The sequence below is a fragment of the Andrena cerasifolii genome, chromosome 1 (genome assembly GCF_050908995.1).
Source record: "Andrena cerasifolii isolate SP2316 chromosome 1, iyAndCera1_principal, whole genome shotgun sequence".
Taxonomy (NCBI): Eukaryota; Metazoa; Arthropoda; class Insecta; order Hymenoptera; family Andrenidae; genus Andrena; species Andrena cerasifolii.
This window is the reverse complement of record NC_135118.1, coordinates 20,910,562-20,936,766: the sequence shown is the minus strand read 5'-3', so window position 1 is coordinate 20,936,766 and position 26,205 is coordinate 20,910,562. Positions and strand designations below refer to the sequence as shown.

The following is a 26,205-nucleotide window of genomic DNA, read 5'->3' as shown; positions in this document are numbered from 1 at the left end:
TAAAGGCTCGGCCAATAACTATTCAATTACAGTCGGCTCGATCGAAGCGGGCTGAATGTATTCGCCTCTAAAATTTTATCGCATCGAGCACGGGTTTTCGCTCGACAGGAACAAAACTTCTCGCCCCCTTTTATTGTAAAGTAAGGCGCGCCGTTCCATCCACTATCAGCGGCTAATTGGGTTTAATCGCTAATTACGTTAATGCACGATAAGGTTCGACGCTTTTCACCCCGGTGGGGCGCTAGAATTAGAACGCGGTTAACTATTTAGCTCGCTCGTATCGTATGCCCGCCGTAATATGGACACTTAAATAAAATGCCGAACTTGCAGCATGGCGGCCGGGTGGAAAGCACCTGTACCGTGAAATGTAATTGTTAGTGCTTCGTTAACAGCTGTTTCTGTTGGAGAAGGAATAATGCGCTTCTGAAACCCTTTACGACCGTATTGTCATGTTCATAGCCGATCGTGATCGTAAAGTTTCCGCGGTTCAATAATGCAGCATATTCGCGAGATTCGCGGGGCAACGTTTGCTTGTACTACTGATTAAAATGGGGAGGAAATTATTTAGGAACTATGCTATGGACTCGTAAGATAACAGTTTTTAAGTGTAGGGTAACTCCTGGTAATATGCCACTTTGAAACGCGATAACTCGCAAGTATAAGTAGATACGGGGAAAAAGATAAAACCATATGAAAGTGTAACTAATTCGGTGTATTGACCAATCAGTAGAGATATGTGAATTTTATAGTTCAATAAGAAACGTGCAAATATAAAAGTCCTCAAAAGTGGCAAGCTATGAAGTGCGAACTAATCACTCAAATTTTTTAGAATCAACAATATTTTAAACTCTTCACACTATTAGTAACTAATAGCAAATATTTGAACTCAATGAAACGTAAAATATATTTGAAAAAAGCTATTTCTAACAAACTAAACAGTCTCCAATCTCTACGCAGTCTTCATGGGTCCACTTTTTGCAACAAGTAGTTTTTACCCAGTCACATTTAGGTCCTTTTTTTATCGTAATAATATAGTTCATATATTGCACAGTAGTTGCACATTTTCTGCATCAGTCGAATTGTCATAAAAAATATCTACATTCTCAGAATTTATTCTATATTGTAGTACGAGCCTCCTTCACCATTCGAATGGCTTCCTTTAAACTTTCGTCTGACCAAGCAGCACGGTTTGAAGTTCATACATACTTCTTAAACATGGTTCTAATACGAAAAAAAAAATTCGATGGCATTAGATAGAAAGAGTTATAATGATACGTCACAAGTGCCATATTATGCCGACAAACATGTGGCATATTACTCCAGACGGCCATAAAAAGAAGGGTTGGTAATCTCTCCACAAAGTACATAGTGTTAACTGATGTGCGAGAGGTTGTAAAATTTGTTTGTTAGTATACTTTATCATAATCTATTGAATTTTTGTAGAACTTTTCAGACAAATATACATTTCTGCATTCTAGTTACAGTGTGAAATTAGATTAAGACGATACTTTTATAACTTACCAGAATTTACTGACAATAAAAGAAGGTAAAAGCCAAAATCTATTGTCGTCTTAGCAATTACACTAAATGGAACGGAATTAGTGCAAATGTAACGCCATGTGCGCATTATTTAAAAAATTATTGAGAAGTGCCATATTACCTGCGGTGGCATATTACCCCGAGTTACCCTAAGTCATTTTTGTTATTTAGGTCTTGTCTATTGGTAATGAGACAACTTTTTTGTACGTCCCGAATTAAAAAGTTCATATTTCTTAGGAATTAAATATCTTATTTACTGACGAAGCTACGTTTACACAAATAGATGTAAATAATTTTTGTTATACATATGAAAATTAAAGCAATAGAGATAAGTTAAACATTTAAATAACGGTCTGTATATTTACAAAGTTCACGTTTGAATAGAGGAAAATCTTCATACTTTCATTTAAATAGTCATCGACATAGATTCTCTGTTATTATAGTGTTTGTGCAATATATTTCAGGAAATTTTAATCCCTCTTATTGTTAAAAAAAAAAATTGCCACCGGTATTTACAAAGTTCGATATAAATAGTTTGCAATACATTTCACACAGAATCCCATTTCGTCCAGCTGGTAACCAGCGTTGCCCAACTTCCCTGGACAGATTTTTCTTCGCGGCACGTACGCGTACCCATTATGCGCCGCTCGTGCATTTCATTCGCGAGCAATGTCGATAATTAATTTCCTTGCGCAATTTTCTCCTTCACTTTGTGCAGTTGACATGCTCGATACGTTTTACAACGATTTCTGTTAACAGAGTTACAGTGCAAAAAACTGTACACGGAAAAAAGAACGGTTGGTGTAGAACGTGCGATTAAACCTTTAGTGCTTGCGCAATTTATCATTTGCTACAATCAATTCTGATAATCACGCAATCAGGAATAATGCTGCGCCATTATGCTTCGAAATGTACGCACAAGGTGTCTCTTTTCTATGCAAGTATCGTAGAAACTTTATAGTTTCGTTTATTTAATATAGTTATTATTATTATAAATAGTGGTACCAAAATATCTCTACAAAAAATCGTCTTCCATGCACTTCACCTTTGATTTTAACACCAAGTGGCGTCTGCGGGTTTTCCAACGCTTAATGATTCACTTTGAACACAAACCAGCCCCGTAGTTAATTTTCTACGAAGCGTTCCCCACTTGAAGACGCATTTTTCAAAACCCCTGCGACACTCGAAGCGTTAATATTATTTATTACATTATTCGTTACAAAGGGGACACTCAGTATACTATACCAATCAATAATTACGTTCACAATAGAAAGGACATAAATCTGTAAGGCGCGACGCGAAGGTTTACTCTCATTGTTTTATATGCACAAATGGAAAATCGATGCTCCGTTTCGCTACGCGTGGATTCATTGTTTCGCTGAATACATTTGTCGTTCCAAAGAAATAGCTGTCCCCTAAAGGGAGAGGTGAATGAACAGGCAAAGTGTAGTCTAATATCAGCCTCCCATTCAAATCAGACTCGCAAATTATTCTGGCGGTCTAGCGGGATAATTCATTCGTCGCTTCAGGCATAACGCGGGATTTCCATCGCCTTCATTCGTCATTTTGAGGAATACAATTCGAAATTGCGAAGACAAGTTAGAAGCTCCCACTCAATTTTCATCTAATTTTTTTTTTTATTAATAACCACTAGCCACACAGTTTTCACCGTTCCGACTCTCTAGATACAACAATCTGTTCAAGATTATTTAATACAAAACCCTTCGGTCTCGCTTAGGCGGCGATTTTAATTAAACCAGGCGGCTCGAGGCGCGGCCAATAAATTTGATTTCATTCAACATCGTTTCATACAACCGCGCGCAATTAATTGTTCGTTATCACCGACGTGAACCGTCGTCGAACTGCGATCCCGGGTCAGGTTCGTTTTCCTTCCCCAGAATTTATCGACCCGAGCATCATTGTAATTTTATGAAATCGCTGATTTGGCTCGCCGATGGAACGGGCGATTGAGTATCTCTCAGGGGATGCTCATACAAACTTCAAGAGCGGCGATGCTCTCGTAAACGATTGTGGTTCTTGACTCTCCTCCACGGAATCCGGCTAACGTTCAGATTTATATTTAACCTCCACTCGTTGGTTAGGTGAGCATCGTCGATTAGAAGGAATTAGAGAAGCAACGGGCGATCCGAGAAGTTCAGGGCCACGGACGTGATCGTAGTTGAGGAACGGTCGTTTAGACGCTGCTTATTGTGATTTGTGAACGTTCCTTGTTACAGTCGAGTGACAGATTAAGCGGATAAATAGCGCGCTAATGGGAAGGATTTATTTATGACGCCCGATTAGTCGATGCCAATGGCGCTTTTTTGATGAAAGGAACGTATATCATTGATTGAGAAATATGAATGTTATATAAAAGGCGACACGATGGGGGAATTAATAATGGAGCTTTCGAGCGAAATGGCTGTCGATATTTGGTAGATGTGCGTGTGACTGTGGGTTGGTTGAACTAACTTCGTTTTTAATTACTTTGTGTTTTTAGTGGTATTTATTGTGGCTCTTAATCAAAGACAGGGGAGACCGGGGCTAGTTGATACGTTTTTCAGTGTTCAATGTTTCTCAATTTTGTTTTAATTAATTACTTGGTAACAAATATGCTAAAATATACTTTCGTCCTTCCTCGTTAATGTGCTGTAAATGAAAAGTTGAGAAAATACATACAAAATGAATGAAAAAATATTATTTAGACGAAGGTAAAATCTATCAATTTACCCCACTGCGGGGCTAGTTGATGCGTTGTTCTGTTTTCAATTTTTTCATTTTGTATTTGAATTAGTTACTTAGTAACAAATATGCCAAAATATACTTTGGTCCTTCCTATTTAATATATAGTAAGCGGAAACTTGAGAAAACACATACAAAATGAATGAAGAAATGTTGTTTTGACGATCAATTTCGATGTATCAAAGCAATTTACTTTTTCTCTATATAAACGAAAACTGTTTAAAAAACGATTGTTAACGTCAATGTACACACACGTAGGTTGGATCGTAGACTAGCCCCGGTCTCCCTTACAGGAGGAGTGAAGGAATTTTTTTTTGTAAAACATTCTGTGGTACAGTGGAAATTCAGATTTTGGTAGGACTGTAAAACTAGATAAGAAAAGTAGATCGCGACATTCAATTATAGAAAAATAGTAGCTGTGTTATATTCTTCATAGCTGCAGCTTCTTTCTTCGCATTTTTATTTCGACATTGAATTGAGAAATATGTTCTCCCTTTGAATGAAAGTTTCACTTCCAATAAATGGCCATCGATGGCCCACTTGGCAACGGGACGTGTTAAGGACTTTAATCGACTGGCGTAAATTTAATCCAGTAACGCGATTACTTGCGTTTTTCTTTATAGCCAAGGATATCAAGCGTTTCCTCCTCGCGAGAGGATCATTTAATTCGCCGATTAGCTGCAACCAGAAATGGCAGTACACTCGAGCGAGAGAGGGAATGCCGTTTCCACTAATAGAACAGTGTCGTACGAGGTGTTCGCGTGCAAATTCCGATTTACGAATTTCCATACAACGTTCCTGGAATTCCCATTAGGCGCAAGCGTCGCGCGAGTCGAACGCCTTATGTACCATTATCCTCTCGACACACCTCTCGAATCTAGCCCGGCTGTCTATTCATGCCGGGAGAGTACCTGGCCCGTTCATCTTTCCCTGGCAATACGGTGAATGCGGGAACGGAACTGACAAGTCACACTCGCGACGCATCCGACAACCGTGTCGATAAAACTTCGCTCGCGTGCTCGATTGCTGAGGCGAGAGGTCGCGTGTTTGCTTTGGGAGCAGGAGCTCCGATTCGGGGGAAAACAGTTGGGTTTTTCATTCACGTAGACAATAAGTAGCAGACGGCAAACAGAGTTGTTATAAAACTTGAAGCCGTACATTGAAATCCTGAGAATACGAACGCATTGTTCTGTTGTGCACCTTTGATCGGCAACGCAATAAATACTATTTAGTCAGAAGACAAGATAAATAATAATTATATTGAGTGACGACAATGAATTCATAAACTTGACGAATGTAGTTTTCTATTGCGCACTAATTAGAATTAGTTTTATTAGAATTAGTTTTATTTTTTGCGCTAAAAAGTAGGCAATATTAGGTAGCCATGAGAACTGTTTGACACGTTCAGGACGGCGCGTATTTTCCCGAATGCCCTGAAACAGCTCTTTGGACCAAGCGGCTCGATTTTACTGAAGATTTACTCGATGTTTAATCTTCCCACAGGTTATATATACACACGTATGGTTTTTAAGCAGAAATTGATAAAACGGTGAAATGACCATTTGGGTCACACCATCCTGAACGTGTTAAAACAGCGATGTCGACGAATGGGGCCCCTTACGGGTCTTTGACCCTCTCCACATGGCATATTCTGTTTGTGAAGGACCTGCATACAGCACGTCCATGTCCATCAACTAGCCTCCATACGCAAACCGGTGGAGGCTTTGGAGCTTAATTTGGACATTTCTGGTTTGCAGTTCCGAGTGACTAGAAATCACAGAAAACCTTTGAAGTCTTGCTCGGAATTTTCAAAACTACATAGAGTGGCATGTTCACACCCTTCAGCTGCCACTACACTATTATTCAACACAATTTTTCCCATTCATCCACGGTACCCTTTCACTGCCCCGAGCAAACACCGTTGGAATAAATATTGAAAGCAAAGGGAGCTTTCATCTAACTTGAATCCAGACTCCCACTTCCCTGCGTCAAGTTCTATTTTCCCGTGATAGCAGCTACTTCCCGCGGATCCCCTCGCGGCGTGCTCGCTGCGCAACGAGGAGAGGCGGGACTCGTCGTTCGAAGAGCGATCGCGTACCCTCGTAAATACTATCGCCGTTCAACGATACAAAGAACCAGCGCGCGGCTCGGCCAGTTTCACGCCGATTGCTTCGCGGCTAAACAGAGCTTATAAAGCACCGCTGTAAATGCGCCGAGCTTTCTGCCCTCGTAAACGTCGCGGCGAGGGGGTTTCAAGCGAGGATGATAAAACGGTTCGGCCGTTCCTGACCGTGGTGCTCCAGGGCGCTGTTCGGCTCCGTCCAGTCGTAAAACGTGCCTCGTCTTTGTAACGAGATTTTTCCAGCGTCGCCGCGACGCTTTCCCGGGTCTTCCGCTCCGGCGCGAGTTGTCCTTGCCCGGCTACCACGTGGACGCGCGGAGAAGCCCACCCACGGTGCCGCTTGAATATTCAAGGGTCGCTGTATAATTTCCGTTGCGCTTTGTTGCGGCCGCCGCCTGTTAGCTGGCTGGAGGATGTCTCGAGTATTTCACACTCTGCTACCATCGTCCATATTTTCATGAGTCCCACGGCCAGGCAATACAATCGTCACGGAGACCTTATTCTCAATTGTCTGCCCGCTGATGCTCTATTATCAGTTTAATTCCCCTGATCTATCGCTGTTGTTTCTTTACGCTGCGGTGCCGCCGTGATGGGGGGTGGTTCTCTGGCAATGGGCAATGGAATGGGTTGGAAAGGAGACTCTGTTTTTGGGAAGATGGGACCTTGAGCATGCAGGAAGATCGTGTATAGAGGGCCACGAATTAGTTTAGCGAATTTTGTGGTATTTATGTTGGTAGGATAAAGGGAGAAAAATTGAAAAGATTTATTTTAGTTGCTCAGAGCATACCTCCGTTTCGATACTTTTATGCTGTCTAAGGTTAAGGGTCCATTCTACTTTGTCGGTCGAAAAAGAGGCCGATTTTTCACGAATTTTTTTTAACGAAATTTTTTTATTTTAATGTTCTTTTTGTTGAATGTTTATTATTCCTTGCAGTATGGAATTGTGTTTTTTATATTTTCAAAATATAATTACAATTTGTATTGCAATGTTTGTGTCTCATTGTCAGTGACGACACAGGCCCTTTGAGGAAGTCCTGATCGGCCTCAAAGTGGTCCTAAAATAGGAAAAATATAATGATTATGTCCCATAGAGGTGTACGCATGAAGTGGACTAGAATCGTCCATATATTAGAAACAGTTATTGTTTCATCCACAAACAAACATCGAAAAATAGGCAAAAATCTGGGTTAACATTTTCTTTACACGGCCGTCATTTTGAAACCACTGTTGGTAAATCCATAATTCTACTCCACTTTATGCGTGCGTCCCTATAGGACATAATTATTCTACTTTTATCATTTTGGGACCACTTTGAGGCTGAGGAGGATTTTCGCAGAGGACCCGCGTTCTCACTGAGGCACAAACATTGCGACGTAACTTGTAATTATATTTCGGAAATATGAAAAATATAATTCTATACAGCAAGGAATAATAAACATTTCACAAAAAAAAACAACACTAAAATTCGTACATTAGTTGTTGAAAAGAAATCGTGAAAAATAGGTCTCTTTTTTGACCGACAAAGTAGAATGGATCCTTAATCACGTAGGCATCCATGTAACGATGGTTTGGTGACTCGTGCTTTAAAATCATATCAGTGTCAGAATTGCAATAATTTGATTTATCGAATCAGTGTAAGAATTAAACGTTTTATTTTCATTTGCAAAGAAATCCCAACAGAGCATATTCTATGATACATTCCCTACATTTTCGAAGTCGATTCGATTGACCTATAGTCCTTTTCTGACAAAAAAATGAAGGTTCGTTAAAAAAAAAATTGGACTCCCTTCAGCCGAACCGAAGGCATTTAAAGTAACGACTTAACTCATCTTCTCCCATTAGCAAGTCACGATGAAATTTAAAGAAATCGAGGGTCGTTCCGTGTTCGACGCAGCTCCGTTACCTTCGGCCACCGTCTACGCCCACGATTAATACCCGAGGGTGATCCGTTTAGGTGGAAATAGGCTTTCCAGCGTAGCTTACACAGACGGGCTCGTTCTAATTATTTTGCTCGCTCGCTCGCGTCTAACGTGATAACGCCTCTCAACACTCGATCCCTGACGCCTGCCACGTCCTGATACTAATGCATTAATTTATAATCATCCTATAATTTGCGGTTGCATCCTCCTAGACACGCGTGACCTCCATTCCAAGCGGGGGGGACCGAGCCATGCATTTCAATTTCCACCTTGAATCGCGCCCGCTCGCCGACCTGTACGCGCGTGTTTCGCCCCCGCGGCGCGCACTTTGCAACGGGACGAAACTGCGATACGAAATTGCATTTCGCGAGCCTCCGCCCGCAGCAGAAGCCCGGGGGAAGCTCGCCGTAATGCGTTCCCAATGCACACGCGCCTTTGGCCAGCTTATTTATCGCGGCGCGAGCTGAGATTCGGGGGGCGATGTATGCGATAACGGGCGAACGTTTAATTGAGATTAAGTAGAAGACTTGGGTTTAATCCAGCCGGGCTGGAAGTTGAAAAAGATTTAGTAAATAGAGTCACGAAGAGAGAGAATGTACGTTTGAACGCAGCTTGTGAATAATCTTGAGGTGGTTTTATCCTGACACTGGTAATTCTTCGGAGAAATTTAGGAGATTTAAATTAATGGTTTCTTTAACACTGAGTGGCGTAAAGGTAGACGAAATACCGTTTCTGTGCTGAAAAGGTCTGCTTAAATCACCTCCGAAAAACATTCGAAAATGCTCGCGCAATACTTTCAACGATTTGGAAATAAAAGCCGATGTGAAAGCACAACGAAATCGCGCGTTAAAGTTAGTTTAACCTTCGACCGGCTGTGCTGGGTATTTTTGCACCCGAGCGTAACGTTACCGATTGTCTTAATAGGGTGGGTGTACCGTTTGTTGGCCATTGCACCGTTTTTGGCCATGTGCATAATTATCTTATTTTTAAACTGCTTGCAGATCATTGTTATGTGAAGAATTTCACATGATAAATATTTTGTTTAGTATACAGAAATATAAGGTTATATTTATTGCTTGCACGAAGAAATATTACGTTTTTTAGAAGCGGCCGAAACTGGTGCAATACCTTAAGGTGACCACAAATGGTGCATCTACTCTAGTAGAGAAAACTTGAGAAATCGAAAAAAAAACGACGTCTCTAAGAAAAAGATCATTGTTCACAACGCGTGTATTTAGCAGGGTAGTTAATACGGGTCCAAAATGACCCAGGCGTCGACTTCCGAGAGATATAATGGCGATAATAATAGTGGATAGAAATGTGTACTGAAATATTGGAATTTATGAGGTGCAGGTTTTTATGTTATTGTTTTTTCTGTGAATTTAAAGGGAAATTAAAATCTGAATCAGTGTAAATTTATGTGTCATCGTTGCTGGCATTGTTGGAGGCACTGCTTCAACGACGGTCTTTTGTTTTCTTATGTTTCTGCCTTGAGTGTAATTTTTGTCGCTGCTCGGTACGGGCTTCCGCGATGCATTGTGCATTGGACACTAGATAACAGGAAATTAATGGCGCGCTTGGGATAATTTCCTGCGAAACGACAATGAAATCTCATTAGGTACTTTTGGAATCTTCCCGCTCCACAGTTTATCGCATCTCCGCTGCTCTTCGTGCTGATAGTGTATCTGAAGTTCAGACGTCCACTGCAAAGAAATTGCTGAAGAAAGAAGTTGTAGAGTAGATCTCGCATCATGGGGAAGATTTCTGGCTTCATTGGTTATACATTTCCAGTTCTATCATTTCAGTTTCCCTAGAAATAATTTATTACAGCTTTCCAGGAGTAGAAATGCGACAAGCCTTTTTATGATATTGACAAAAATTATTCATTCACCCTTAACTCATTCCGAGTTTAATTTTCGGAATAATTTAATTTCAGTATTTATGCTCACAGTGATAATTATCTCAATATAAATTTCTTACTGCAACGTGAATAATCGCTTAACTTTAAAATAGTGCATAATCTTTCATAGGTATTTGCAACATGATAATTCACTTTACTGAAATTAAAAAATGATTCACTAAAAGCAGGAGACATAAACAATTAGCAACTGATATTTCTTGATTTTTATCTGTTTTTGAACTAAAGTTGTCTCTGTCGAGTGAATATCTTCACAAAACCACAAAACTGTCGAGGAGGCCCTAACTCTTTGAGTTTTGAAAGCACACATTCCAGATGTAATTTGAACACTCAAAGTAACAAACACCGTGCATTTTTTCTTGAGATCATTATTCCTAAATTGTTATGCCACTCCATACACATTTTAAAAACAGTACAGACGTGCGAGGAATTACTACCCTTTTAGTAAGAAATTAAATAGGTAATTGGTGCAATGGCATCTTCCCACTGGAGACGTTCAAATAAAATCGGTCCATCCATCGAGTTAATTCGCTCCCGCTCGTTCCATGAATTCATAAAAAGGGACTGGCCGCCAATAGGGCCGTAATCCTTTATTTGCTCGGCACAGAGTCCGAGCCGACAATTACATTATCAAACGAATGAGATCGTTACCCTCCTTACTCACTCGTTGGCAGCCAGTGCAAATCGTTCGCCATTAATAAGTAATCTCATTTAGCAGTTGAGGCGCGAACCCGCCTACCGATTAGCGACGACGCGGCCGCTCTCGTTAATTAGGTGACACTTTTTCCTCACCCCGACCGTCGTCAACCTTCAATTAGTTCCGACGCTAATCGCTCCGCTAGCAAGTACATCCTGCTTGGGCATTGCGCTACTTCCAGCGAGCGCCCTTCGTGAAAACATTATCATTTCTGCATCTAGCTTTTTTGTTAGTCAAAATATGTACCTACCATACCTTTTCTTTTAATAATAAAATACCCAAAATACCTTCTCTTCGGTAATACAATACCCAAAATATCTTTTCCTCTGATAATAAAATAACTACAACATCTTCTATTTCGCTAATAAAATACCCACAGTGTTTATAATTCGTATTACTACAAAATAATTTGCGATACAAATGAATGGACTTTAAAAAAAACTAGTCTCCCCGAGTATAATTTAACAAGATCGTGTGTGGTGGTAATTATAGTTATTTATGATGAAATCGGCTGACGGCCCAATGGCAATTCTTCCATCGCAAATCGTAGTAGCCATTAATGATAAATGATATCGCGTGAAACTGTTTCTGTTCTGATTTAAGTTACAGATAATTTTCTTTTTTATACGGCTGTCACTTAACTATCGTTACAACCGTGACGTTAATGATTCTCCGTGGAAAAAGTAAGGGAAAAATATGGAATAAAATAGTTCCCCAGAAGGTCTTGTTTTCGAGAAGCATAAGCTTGAATTTTTGGCCTCATCTTTATTTTGGTAAAGACCGAAATGTGCAAAAAAAGCGGACTTATTCAGTTTTGCTAACAAGCCAACGATATTGCCCTTCAACTATGTAAGAAACTTGCTCACTCAGTATCTACCAATACTAAGTATTCCTCAGTATGAAACTCTGCTTAGGTATCTACCCAACTTGTCGGTTCAGGCTACTTACTCGCAACACGTCGATGCCAGACATTATTTATTCCTAACGTTCCCATCTAGGTGCACGATTATCGACCACCTATCATCAGGGAACCCTATCTGTCATGGGTAGTACTTAAACCGTGAAATAATTCAGCGGCAAGGGTTGGAGGCTCTCTACCCTCGGCACACGGGTCAGTAAGTGAACAACGCCAGCCATTAATTTGCGAAAGTATATTCAGTATTTTTGATCGAGTTAGGTTGCTTCGCATTTAGTAATTCTCTGCATAAAAAACTGGCGCGCCTTAATCGTCTTGCAAGTAGTTAGGCGTAACCGAATTACGGCGTTACGGCGACAGCCGCCGCCTGCGAGGAATATACACGCGTAATTGTATTCCAAGTCTCAGAGGCGATGATTCGCATTTTCGGGGGGCCGTAACGCCATAATGAATTGCGAAAGGATGAGCAGATTCGCAACTGCGTCACTGTTACGCTCCAAATATGCTCCGTGAACGTCTTTCCCCTCTGCGTGACATGTGGTTTCGCTATAGAAGATGCTTGCGTATCCTTCAAGGCTTGCATTATGTATTAATGCATTCGGTACCAACATTATTCATTTATTTATTTCTGCAGGGGGGATAACCGTGCGATGCATGGGATAGTAATTAATAAATTCGTTAAGAATGTTCCTTCACTCTGTATAATCGAAGTTTTTTGGACGTTTTTAGGTAATAAAGATTTTATACAAATTAATAGGTACGTTTCAATTTAATTTCATTAATGTTTTATTGTAAAATAAAGGGTTGTGATTTTAATGGTATAATAATTGAATATGGAAATTTTGTGAATAAGCACCTGTAATATTTTTGCATGAATGTATTTAGTGAAAGTGGATTTGGCTGAGAACAATTAAACGCGTAATATATCTTTGGAATATTCTCTACTTGCAGTTATTATATATATATAAATTTGGAATATATCCATTATTAGTTTGAAGGCCACAGTACACATCACTAATAAAGCAGCTCAGACTCCCTGGGGTTGCTAAGCCCAACTGAGGACAAGTCTCAGGCCTTAGGGAAAAGAGGAACGAAACAGTACGCCAATTAGTAAATCATTAGCATTCGCTATCATCTTGCAACGATATCTTCTTATTTCCTTAACATGCAATTACAGCAAAACATTAATGATATAGACCCCAGTTATTTCAACCACTGGTAACGTTAAATTGCTGGTTCTGAATAATCTGGTTACCCAATCAGAACGTTATAAAAATACCATTACATATCCACGAATCACTTAATATTATATAGACATGAAACCATTAACCCTTCGTTGACAATCTGGGTGTGAGCCACCCATAAGCTGATTTTGACGCTCTGTACCTTCTATATGTAAAATAAATACTTTTATTCCAAAGCTGACTTGCAAACTATTTTTTGTCTCAAAATATTATATCTGAACAATAACTCTGTAGATTTTTAGTTTCTAATATTAGAATTTGTAAAAGTTACAATTTTTTGAAGATTTTCTTCGCGTTTCCTCGACACATGGTAATCTAGATTTTTTTACAAAAACTGTGATGAAATTTCAATCAAAAAACTATTGGAATACATTCTACAGACCTTAAAATTGACCCATGATTTTTTTCATGACGATTGTATTCTTCAGATAAGAATGGCAGTCGTTCAAAAATTGTTCTGGGTGTGAGCCACCCAGGTGTGTCAAAGTTGATCGAAAGAAGAGGTGTGTCAACGAAGGGTTAAATGGAGAAAAGATTGAAGTAGTTTTCCTCCACAAGAAACCTTGAAATTCCAAACTCCACTCAGAAATTCGATTGGCTGACTCTTTTCTTCCTATACTACTTGTATCCGGTTCTAGTGGTCCCATAGATTTTGTCGCGTCGCAGATATTCCACAGTAAATCGGAAAATTTCTAGTCCGAAAATGATGCTTCTGTGCCTGGAATATTTTGGGCACTTGTCACTCGGGACTATTTGTCATGGAGAGTAATAAGGACTATCCTCAATGCTATAAAAAATCTGGTTACCCGCCGGTGCTGCCTTGTACGCTCTGGCACCGGGGCCGGTGTGAAACAACGCTCCAATATTTCAATACGTTATCTGCGAAAAGTCAGGCGGAAATGGGCTGGATCGATAAGGTCTGCATGACACAACGATATAGTCGCCCTGTGCCATTTTTATTGCCCACCCAGTGGGACCCGTGGGTGCCATTATTCCGTTGGTCGTTGACTGTGAGTTTCGTATATGCATCTTTCAGGTAACAATCAAATCCAGTTGCGCCCCGTGAAATATATGCGGGCAGAGCTTGTGTTCTTTGTTCGCCGACCAAGGAACGAAATGGCAGGTTGTTTCCAAGGCAAACCAAGATCGCGCGCGAAAAGTTTACGATGCAAACGCACGGAAAGATTGCGTGAAACTATAGAAGATAAGTTCGCTCTTTTTCGTTGGTCACCTTAGGGTAACGTACAATATAATCTAAAATTTGTGTGATAAATTGTGAGTTTTTTCTTATTAGATTATTTATTAATCACGTTATTAAGTGTCCTCAAATTTTACAAATTTTTAGATTATATATTCCTCCTAGGAAACTTAGGCACTAGTCATTTTTATATATTGACAATCATCGAACATTAATGGAGAAATACAATCCCATTAATCGTATGTGTATGAGTGTTAACAGTGTATGTAAAATATTCGAGTTCTTTGACTGATCATTTCATACATTTAGACATAGAGTTATCAATCATATTTGTAACTAGCTGCCATTTCCTTTATTTTGGTTTAGTGTTTGCAGCTTTATGTGCTTCTGCTTCTAATTTATTTATGTATTATGTACTTGTATAATTATTTCTCTAATCCACGCTTCATTGCTTAGTATTATTCTTTTTTGTAAATATCAAAGGGCTTCCGTTTAACTAACTAACTAAATAAATAAAGAGAGAAGTGGAATCAAATGAATCGTTCTATTTGAAATCGTTGTATCATATTTTCTTCTACCTCAAAGCTCTGTTTCTAATACGTGCAACGTTTAGGAAAGGAGTTTGGTTGATCGAGGAGTGAATAAGTTGGGCTACCTTGGATTAGAATGTAACACTGAAGTATTTTTACTCTCTGTCTGACCACGCACGTTCCTTTTCCCCTTAAAATTATTCCTTCTTTGGAGCTTCCTTGACTTCACTTTGCTACTCTAGCTCCAAAAGAGATTGTTTTAACACAGCAGATACGTTTGTGCAACGTATCAATGGAAGGGCAAATATATTATTTTACTTGCTTCTGTAATTCTAGAACGAAGATATTAAAGCTAGAATTATCTCTTTACCCTGCAATTTATTCCCACGTCGATCGACCAGGTGTCGAATGGTGCGACGTTGATACATGATATTTACCGATACACGGTGCAATCGCTCCTGTGCATGCATAGTATTCGATAAATCTAACCAACGGAGTTGCTTAATATTCAGCGAAATCCAATCATTTCGGTGACGTGAGCTGACACTTTGCTGCGCCCTTTCAATCATCCTTTCGAACGACCTTATTTAAATCGCTATCAAAATAAATCACCACTTTCTACAGATTTATATAGAATATTTCAAACTGTCGACGCAAACAAGAAAGATTCAGTAAACATGGATTTTGAAAGAAAATACCCTGAAGGTGTACTGGTTTTAAGTAGAAATCCTTTTCCAATCGGAGGGAATGCAATCCCACGTTTCCACATTCACGCGCGCAATAAATATCCAGCGCATCTGCTTTTCAGTAAATTAATACAGAAAGTACCACTTCCAAAATTAATTCTATTCGTACTCCCATGCCTACTATTTCGTGCATTTAAAAACATGAAATACGTGCATACCTATTTCTCTTTCGCGGAGAATGTTTTTAAATGCATAAAATGCAAGGCACAGGAGAATAAAGAAAATTGGTTTTCGAATGGGTTTTTTTATAGCCACTATTTCGATCTGTTACTTTCCGAGAGCCGAATAACTCAACTGTATTTCATATTTATTACTAATAAAAGTGTACTGGAAAAAGTGTTCAAAGATTTCTATTTTAGAATTCCTATTTACAAACATACGGGGTTATTAAAAAGAAACGTATTAAAAGTTTCTACATTTTATAAAGAAAAGAACTGTTCACGAGTATTCCTACAAACTAGTTCAACGTGCGTCTCAATATCTTCAACATTTCTTCCCTTTATAAAATGTTGAAATTGGTCAATTCTTTTGTAATAACCCTGTAATACTTTGACGATTTCTAAAAATCAATGAATAATAGGGAAATGTTGCAAACCTCAGCAGTAGCCGCAAGTTTGCTTCGAAATGATTGCCTCCTCGCGAAACTGTCGAAAATTTATATGCCACAAGGAAAAGCTAATAACTTCTACCTTAGTGCCCAAAAAATTAAAGACCTCGAAAACGATTAATCTACAAGTGCGCGTTATACCGGAGCTCTATCCTCCTTTCTCATGAATCCCATTACCGGCTCAGCTTTTACCCATGGCCGCGGAACACCCCGTATGACGTAGCGTGCAAACGGTACTCCCAGGAAGGAGAAACACGATCAGGCCAATTTTCTTCGGGTTCGATCTGAGAAGAAAGTTTATCGGCGCTCGTAACGTTCCGCCTCGTTGCCTCCGGGAATGTAAGGCGAAAAGAAAAGGGGACGGAGAAAAAGGACTGCGAAAAGGGTTTCACGGAGTTAAGCAGATAAGAAAAAAGACGAGGGGAAGTTGCGAGCATCTGTAGCTGAAGTGAATCGCCTCTATCGGAGGAACTTTAATTCCCTTGGCTGCGACAATTTGTACGATTTAAATTTCTGTCCGCGGCAGCGATACGGCCTGGCGCACTCTTCTCGCTGTTTTTCTTTCCCTAGGCTGTTTTTTCCCCCCGACTGTAGCTTGACACGTCGGAGAAACTAATTAGTTCACCAAAGATTCCCGGACGTTTGAAGCGTCACGGTGGCCAGTCTCTTAATTAGTCACACTGTGAAAGCACCGTCGCTGTTAATTTATATAAATTATTGCCCTCCACTGAAGAATCTAATTTCGGAGTCCCTTTATAGACGAAATTAATTCATAGCTATAAAACAAGAGTCTGCTGCATCTGTGTCTACCACGAGTGTGTAAAATAAAAATGGGAAAATCCTGAACGTAATACATACTATAAATAATGCACACTTATAGCGTCTAACATCTACGTAGTTTCCTAGAGGTTTTCCCCTAAACTATAGATCGTTAAGAAGCTTTACTCTTTTTATAAAATAATAATTGATTGACAAGGAAGTATTAATTAAGAAGGCAATGTATTTTATCGGTTTGTACGTGGTTGCACATCAGTTCTTTATTTAATAAATAATGTTAATTTGAAATAGGGTAATTGAGTTGGTTGTAATTGAATAAATATTGGGAAATGGCATTATAACAACCAAACTTTTGTGAACGTCTCAGGATTAATGAAACGATTAATTAAATGAAACGATAGCATTCTCTTCCCCAGTGGTTCATTCCTGATGGATCTTTTCCGTCTGTATGTACATATAATTACGGAATAATGGAGCTTTTTTATTTCTAATGAACTTTTTACGCTCATTTCAAACATCTCTTCTCTCGTTGGTGACACCGCAGTGTCAACTGCGCATTTTAACTGAGCGTTCCCCTTCGGAAAATTTAAAGTCTCTTAACTCCCGTTACCGTTAAGGTGGAATTTAATTGCGTGCGGATGCCAAAAGGAAGAGGGCACTTGGATGTACCGCAAGTTCGTATAGCGGTAAAATCCGAGATACGCGAATCGCTGAGATTATTTGCCCTGCTCTCGGTAAAATGTTAATGGACTCCCAATGAGTCTCATATTTCAACGAGCAAAGAGCCACTGAAAAATGGGCGAGTTATCGTAGCACGTTTCTGTAATAAAGATCATTTATCATTTACAGCACTCCTCTTTCTTATCAAGGGTCTTGATCAAACGATGTATTATATTTTGTGACATTACGATCTTTACGGATTCTGCTCTTCCTACCGAGGTTCTTGTGCTACTCGTTTGTTAATTTATAGGGGGTTACACTACAGTCCTTTCGCAATAGTAGATTACAAAAATTCGCGAGGAAAAATGTTATACACGTCTTTAATTTAATGGAAATTTTGTTCGTTTATGATCATATTTTTACGCGTATGTAATGCTTCAGTAATATGTAAAATTTGTACCGGAGGCATGTAATTTAATTCGCATTAATCGATATTGCTCGTAATTTCCTGTACATAGTGGAACAAATGAATTAACGGAGGATGCAAATATAAAAATTCACTGTTTTTATGTGATTCATTATAGAATTCCAATAATTACCAATAACCTCGCGAATTAATATTTCTACAGTCTGCAAATCCAATGTATTATTGAGAGAATTCCAGGCATAAATTATTCTCGACGCTATTATTAATCTCCCTTCTTTCAATGCTTCTCGTTATTCGATTAATTAAGCACTTAATTATTTGCTGCATCCCCAATAACTGCTGTCTTGTATCCCCGGTAATTACCACGAATATTACATAAATACAGCTGTCCCTCGTTCCTTTGTAAACGTGACAGGCAATGCACTTCGCGCAACACACTAAAGCAATTACTGCTACGTCGAAATTGTTATCGCCAGTGGGATATCGGGAGCTTCGAGGAGTTTTCGTACCTTATTTTCTACGGTGGGTTTACACAACTTAATCTCGTTCTGCGAGAAGCAAGTAACGCGGGGATTATACTGTCGAAACTTTCGCCCCAGGCGACAAAAATACCAGTGACAGTGATTAATCGCCCGGCAGTAGATTGCTGGAGGAGTGGTTCTAATAGGACAGATTTCACGGAATTTGTGGTCCTTTAAATCCTTTCTTTTTCTACCAGAACCATGCGTTGGTGAACAAACGAGCAGCGATACGAGACATTAGTCTTCGAAAAGTACCGGCTCCCTGAAGAACTACATTATATCGTTTAATAGCCAATAGATGACTTCAGAACTCCATCATTAATTTCGTCTGTATTAATTCAAACACAATTAAGCTTCCACCAAATTTCCATTCTCCATCGAATTCCCTGTAAACCTTCTGCGACTCACCTACGTCGTACACGGTTATAGATGATAATACTGACGGAAATAATCTTCCATATTCGACGAAATTTGTTCCCAATTAATCTCCTACCATTTTCCAAATCACTTTCCCACTAGGACGTTCGTTCCACTCCAAATCTCGCCTCAGCCTCGCTCATGAAAATGTATCCCCTCGGTTCTGCGTTTATAAGATTTATGGAATCACGATATCGATGTCATTTGGAGTATTTATAACGAAGGCATACAACGTACTCACTTTCGAGACAATAAACATCAAGTTGGTAAATTAGTAATGGGATTCCGTGAACTTAATCTACTTGACCAATTCTTGTGGAGACAATCTAAAACTTGTTACCCGATCAACGTCCTCTTATAACATTGAAATCGCCTCGGTGCATTTAATTCGCCTCCAATTCGAAACACATTAAAACTTCTCTAACTTGCTCCGGAACTTATGACGTACTATGTTCAGGCTGAACGGTGAACGTATCGAACATTATTTATATATAGAATCCTTCAGAATATATATCCCAATACTTTGTTATTATTTATTATTTACTTAAGTATATCAACGGGATAAACCCTTTGTTATGAAGAGTACAAATCGCAGTCACACAGGCATAGAACAAACAATTAGAAAGTACAAAAGCAATATAATTAAAAGAAACAAAAGCAGAGAGGTAAGCGCAAAAGAACCATTAATGATAGTGACAAACTAGGTAGATATAAAAAATAATAGTAATAATAATAGCAGCAAATATAATAGTAAAAGTTAAGGGGCATGGGAACTACGAACAGCGGTCAGAGCAGAGTGATTAAGGGGAGGTTCCGGTCTAAATGTCGATTTTTTTTTATTTCATTTTTCGAATGTTCAATCTTTTAGGAATACGTGTTTAAAAGGATTTGTTGAAATTCGTAAAATTCCCGAAGTTATAGGCATTTGAGTAGCGGCAAATGCATGGGTAACACCCGGCCACTCGGCACTCGCGTAAAACTTTAAACGCGTTTTTCTCGAAACAGTGTTCTCAAAACGGTGGGCGCTGTATCTCCAAAAATTATTATCCGATTCGACTGAAACTTTTTTTAATTTTAAGAATATACTTCTGGCTAGGGGAGAAAGCAAAAAATATATAAAAAATTTATATTTTTCAAAGGCGTTGAAAGAATGAAAAATATTGGGAAAAAGTGAAACTTGGTTATTTTCTAAAAAAATTTCATTTTTTTATTTATTTCTGATTCCCTCACCCCCTAGACAGAATAATAATCTTCAAAATAAAAAAGATTTCAGTCGAATCGGATAATAACTTTTGGAAATATAGCGCCCACCGATTTGGATCAATTTTTTGACGCCTTCACTTTAACGGCTACCCAGGGCCGTATGCAAAGATTAATTATAAAACAAAAAATAGATTTCTATAATCTAAGACATTCTCAACACAATGCAAAAAGTCCCATTAAATTATATATAGTAATTTTCCTTTAATTAATTCCTAAATATCGCCTATATTTTTGGGCTCTAGACCGGAGCCTCCCCTTAAAGGAATTATAAGAATTATTAAAGAAGTCGACAGAGTTACAGTACCGATTCGAAGTTATTAAAAGTCGATTAAGACTATTATAGTAGCCGCAAAGTCTTCGATGTGCCTCAGGAAGGAAGAGAGTATGTTTTCAAAGGCAACTCTCCGGTGCATAAAAATTAAGTGTTTCAAGGATTTGAGGACATGAGATAGAATGGTTGATGAGTTTATATACAAATAAAAGGTCCGCAACCCCACGGCGTTGATCAAGGCTCATTAATCCAAGGCGCGACAGCATGAAGCCATAGTTATTGCAAAATAAAGACATAGGTGATTCAGTAAGATACGATGCCAGTCTAAGAAACCTGTGCTGCGCACTCTCGATTAATACAGAGTGACATTTATAATAGGGAGCCCAAATAACGGATCCATATTCGAGAACAGAACGAACCAAGGAGTTATAGAGAGTCCAAAGTGTGGTGATGCCACAGAATAACTTAGAGGTGCGGTGAATAAAACCTAGTGTTCCATACGCGGAGTTAACAATATGTCGATAATGATAATGGAACGTTAAAGTCCTAGAAAATTAAATACCAAGGTCGCGTATGGTGTCACCAGACATCAGAGATGAGGCTTGCGTAGAGTACCGGAACACTACTTTATTAGATTTACGGCAAAAACGGATAACACGGCAGTTAGACAACTTAAAACTAAGTTTACGAGTAACCTGCGAATTTTCTCAACACCGACACGTGCAATTTTCCTGGACGCAATTTCCAAGCCAGGCGGGTCTTCGTCAATTTCATTGAAACCTGTCGACATTCGCCTTTCGATTTCATTGTTTCAATTTTGTTGAACCGACCGCATTGTCCCACCAAAGTGAACTGTGTAAATTCACCTCTATCCTGATTCCTCCTGCTCGTGACGTCCCCAACAGCGAGACCGTTCTCGCCGGCGGAGAATAACGCCGCGTGTTGGCAATTAATCGAAATCGACGTCGACCCCCGATGAACTCCCGGCAGCGTCGTTGCTGTAGCGTAGAGGATCAGCGTGACGTCGGTTGCCGGAAGTCGCCCGCCGATCGGTCTGTGTACGCGCTGCGATCCCGCCGATCGTTCGCCGGCGAGGCTGGGCCGTTAAGATTAGCCACCGCTAGCTGGCAGCGACAGTGTGTCAAGATCACTTGATCCCGCCTGCGAGCGCGTCGAGGGTCGATTGTTGCTTCTCTTTCTCTGGGTCAGCGGCAGAGTGGTGTACTCGAGGCACAAAGCGGCAAGAATCTCGCTGGCGGGAACAGTGGCGGCAGAGAGGAGTGGCTTCGACGAGGAGTCAGCGAGAGGGATCGGTTTTTTCTTCTGGGAGGAAGCGCGTCGAGTGCCGCGGAATCGATATAGGGCCGAGCGAATGTGATCTTGTTGCGAGCGCCCGCGATCAAGATGCGAGCGGAAGGTCATGGTGTCTAGTTTGCGCGGGCGATCTACGCGCGACGTGCCTCGCTGACCGGCGACCGATTGCTTCTCGGGGGGTGGATTCCGTGACGTCACTGGAGCGAGTGATACTCTTATCGGCGGAGCGTGCACGAATTCCCGCGGGCGAAGGGTGAGAAGCTACAAGCGGCACTTGCGCGGCGTCTGAGTTTGAACGGGAATTTGCACGGTTCACCGTGGTCGAACAATGCGGGTTGATTCAACGAAATCGGGGCAATGCAACTGAAAAGCGAGTGTTTACACATTTCAATGGAACTGGCCCAACTGGTTCGCTTAAAAACGGCGACGAAGCAAATTCTGCGCACCGGTGTTGAAACAGCTTGTCGACAGTTAGCGACAGTGTGTCAGTTAAAATAAACTTAAGGGGTTATACCTAGTCAGGCGGCCGAAAAGAGGCGAATGTTTGTGAATTTTTTTTTGAAAAAGCGGAAGCGTTTATTTTTACAAAACTTTTTGCGCTTAAAAGAGCGTCGTTTAAAGAAAATTTGGTAATTTTTTTGTGGAAAAATATTTACGTTTATAATAAAGTAACAAGCGATATCTAAGAAGCATTTTTAAAAAATTGATTTTGCGGCGAGCACTGCCATTCGGAACCAGATTATCTAAAATCAAAAAACGAAAAAGATTTCGTTAGTATATTAATGTATCCTCAGGTTGACGGAGAGAATTTTCCGAAATATTAAGTTAAAACAAAATGGCGGCTGTTTAAAGACATCCTGATTTTTTCGCGTGATTTTTGCATGAAGAAATCAGGATTTCAACTTTAAATACCCGACATTTTGTTTTAAATTAATATTTCGGAAAATTCTCTCCGTCGAGCGGAAGATACATTAATATACTAAGGAAATCTTTTTTGTTTTTTGATTTTAGGTAATCTGGTTCCGAATGGCAGTGCTCACCGCAAAACCAAATTTTTAAAAATGCTTCTTGGATGTCGCTTGTTATTTTATTACAAACTTAAATATTTTTCTACGAAAAAATTACCAAATTTTCTTTAAACGACGCTCTTTTAAGCGCAAAAAGTTTTGTAAAAATATACGCTTCCACTTCTTCAAAAAAAATCACAAATATTTGCCTCTTTTCGGCCGCCTGACTCGGTATAACCTCTTAAGGCAGAACTTGGTGTTATCAGCAGAAATCAACCTTCTTTTGGGGGAATTTTTTCTAAGGAAACTATACATGCAATTTTTTTAAAACTTTCAGGATATATTATGTACTTCAAGAAGTGAACAAACATATTTTATATAAAAATAACGCGATGATTCCAAATGGTTTCCTTACAAAAAATTCCCCAAAAGGACGTTGATTTCTGCCGGTTACACTAGGTCCCCCCTTAAAAGAAAAACAAAAGGGAGATCGAGAAATAATGGAAGCCCCTCTTCTCTCCCTTTATACACTACTGTAAAATTCAGAGGTAATACAAAGTATTATAATATTCATTGTCTTTAAAAATATTTTTCTGGCCCAGTGCAGCAAGCTCTGTTTACAAACAATATATCGACGCAATTGAAATAAAAGCTTTGAATGCTAAAAATGCGAGTTTACAAGTGCTTCAAATTTGTTAAATCGACCGCATTGTTCAAGCAAAGTGAACCGTGCAAAATCTACCCTCATATATGGGGGGTAAATTCCTTTTATCAGGGCTGAAAGAATTGTGATGTCAGTCTGTTATTTTGAAAAGTGGAACGTTGTTAGCGAGAAGGCTAGAGGAGGTAGAGTGGTGGTTAGAGAAAAGTTTGAAATGTCTGCGGGAATAAATATTCTGGAATTTAAATGAGGCAGCTACAGCTCGCTGTCTATATTGCGCAGAGCGTCGGAATTCACACTGTTTGCAGTATTTCAATAATAAGTGTATGATAAAGGATTCATTATTGCAGGTTTAATTAACACTGATTCGCTTTAATTATCAAGTGTACGTCGAGAACTAATTATTAAGTCACGTGTAAAAGACTAATTGTTATTTAACTAGCGAGAAATTAAACGATCGTTATCGATTCTTTCGAATCCTCGATTTCGAAATTTCATTGCTCTTTGCACCCGTTCCGGAAAAGCTTACCGGAGAGTACAACCCACAAATATTTCACCAAGCCCAGCACGCCGATTCCCGCTAATTATTCACCGGTCAATTACCTTTTAATCAGCATTACAATCGAGCGCCGCGAAGAACGGCCGACAATTTTCGATGCTTACAAATACGATAATCGATACCCGGCCTGCTTTGTAAAACCTGATAGCCTCTAGCAACGCGAGTAATTATTCGAATTACGGGGCGACCCTCGCCCCCTGGTGGACATACAATTTAACTTGCTCACTTCTCCGGCAACTCGATCCAGAAACATGCGTAAATATATACACCCCCGCGTGTTGCATCAAAATTCAGTAGCATCGCCGGTATAATATCGTAGACATTAAACCGCTACCCCCTTCGAGTCGTTCGCCAACATCCAACCCATACCTTTGACGCGACGCGAATACCTAATAAGGCCCTCCATTCGATGCAAAGTGCTCACACGTCCTCTCCGTGCCCGTTTCCCGCCTTCTGGAAAATAACGGAGCAGCCAAGCGCGCCCTTTAACGCTCTTTCCAAAGCGGAAACGTTTAAAAAAAACCACCCTCTTGGCGGCGCGTCCCGGAGACGTGCCGGGGTGGGTATACGAGCAAAAGACGATCCCGCTTCCCCGGTCGGTTCACCGCGAGACACAATAGCGCGCCCTCAGGACACGCTTCGCGTGTTATTCGCGGGGAGCGGCACGAGCTTCGTGCACTTTCGCTAGTTCACAGGGGAAAGGAGTGGTAACGAAGTACATCCGTTTGATTGCAGGAGGATGCAGCCGGGGGTGACAGTGGTTCTGGCCACGGTCTGGCTGGCGGTGTACGCGGCTGTGGTGGGGACGTCCACCCTCCACCCCTACCGCCTTGCTCTCGATCAATACTCCCCTTTGGCCCCGCGACGGCACGGAGTTCATCGAAGAGTCGGAGGCCGGCCGGCCTGGAGGGATCAGAATCCTGCCGAGAATCAGCCGCTCGACCTTTCGATCTACCCTCGAAGGTCGATCACGACGGGCACCGGTACGTCTGGCATTCGTTACATCAGCAATTTAATTCTGTCGCTCTGGCTCCCTCGACAGAAACAGAGGCGGCCGAGCTCGACAGCCGTAATATATCGTTCTGGTTAACATGCTCGTTTCTGATGTAGCTGCCCCGAGGAGAAGGGGCGCGGAAGGGCCGGGATGGGTTAGGAGATGGTTTATACCGAGGGCGTGGGGACGGGTAATGAAGTTCTGTAACGGAATGATAGGGATAAGCGCAGTAAGTTGATCAGAGCCACGGTAACTCGGGGACCGGCGATTGGCGGGAACGAATGCCGAGTCTTTCGCTGGGAAGATGATGCTGCCCGCCGTATCAGACGCAATTTACGGCGCTAATTTTCTTGGTAATTAGAGGGCCGTCGCTGGTGGCGCCCGTCGGGACTCGATTTTTATTATAGCAACCTCAACTTTCTCTGTTACCAGACCGAGACCGCGGAATTGGCATGCTTGAAACTTGCAACCTTATTACGATCTTGAATGGTTAATGGCGTAATCGTGGGTTGATTTTTCGAATGCTTTTTTTTTAAACGTAGGTATTCGTGGTAGCTTTGTGAGGCGATTGGAAGTAGTTCGAATGTACAGGGTGTCCCAGGAAAGTGTTATGGAATTTTGTGGTCTTGCGTTAATTTTATTCAATATTCCTGGGATTAATACGTATTGAAATATAATGAAAATTCATTTATAACAATTTTTTGTAATGCTAATGAAAATATAGTGAAAATTTATTTATAACAATTTTTTGTAATGCTAATGAAAATATAGTGAAAATTTATTTATAACAATTTTTTGTAATGCTAATGAAAATATAGTGAAAATTTATTTATAACAATTTTTTGTAATGTTAATGAAAATATAGTGAAAATTTATTTATAACAATTTTTTTAATGTTAATGGAAGTTGAGTCTATCCATGGACGATAAATTTCGGTGGGAAAGAAGTTGGTGACTGAATTGTTATTTGAATTTAAATATTCCGAAAGCGTTGCAGATTATATATTAGGAAAATTCGTTTGTTGAAATGTATTCTAATGGAAATAGTTTAAAGCGTGTTTATCTTCTCACATAGAAAAGGAACTGCTAAAGACGTAAATGCTCCTTGTGTCTATTGTTCAGAATTCGACTGGCAACTTAAGGTTCCATTCTGAGTA

The 26,205-nt window shown here is 40.1% G+C and overlaps 2 protein-coding genes across 4 annotated transcripts in view; one reads left to right on the top strand and one right to left on the bottom strand.

Annotated features, from left to right (window-relative positions):
• The window catches only part of LOC143378317 (uncharacterized), a 160,994-nt gene that overhangs the window by 101,829 nt on the left and 32,960 nt on the right, over positions 1-26,205 (bottom strand). The window lies entirely within an intron of this gene.
• The window catches only part of LOC143378049 (uncharacterized), an 82,706-nt gene that overhangs the window by 47,484 nt on the left and 9,017 nt on the right, over positions 1-26,205 (top strand). Inside the window, exons 1-2 of one of the 2 annotated variants that reach the window (XM_076829898.1) lie at positions 21,680-22,081; positions 24,791-25,038. In XM_076829898.1, the coding sequence (XP_076686013.1) occupies positions 24,795-25,038 (244 nt within the window). In that variant the 5' untranslated portion in view covers positions 21,680-22,081; positions 24,791-24,794. Of the gene's footprint in view, positions 1-21,679; positions 22,082-24,790; positions 25,039-26,205 lie in introns of those variants that run through there. The other variant, XM_076829897.1, reaches the window with a different exon arrangement.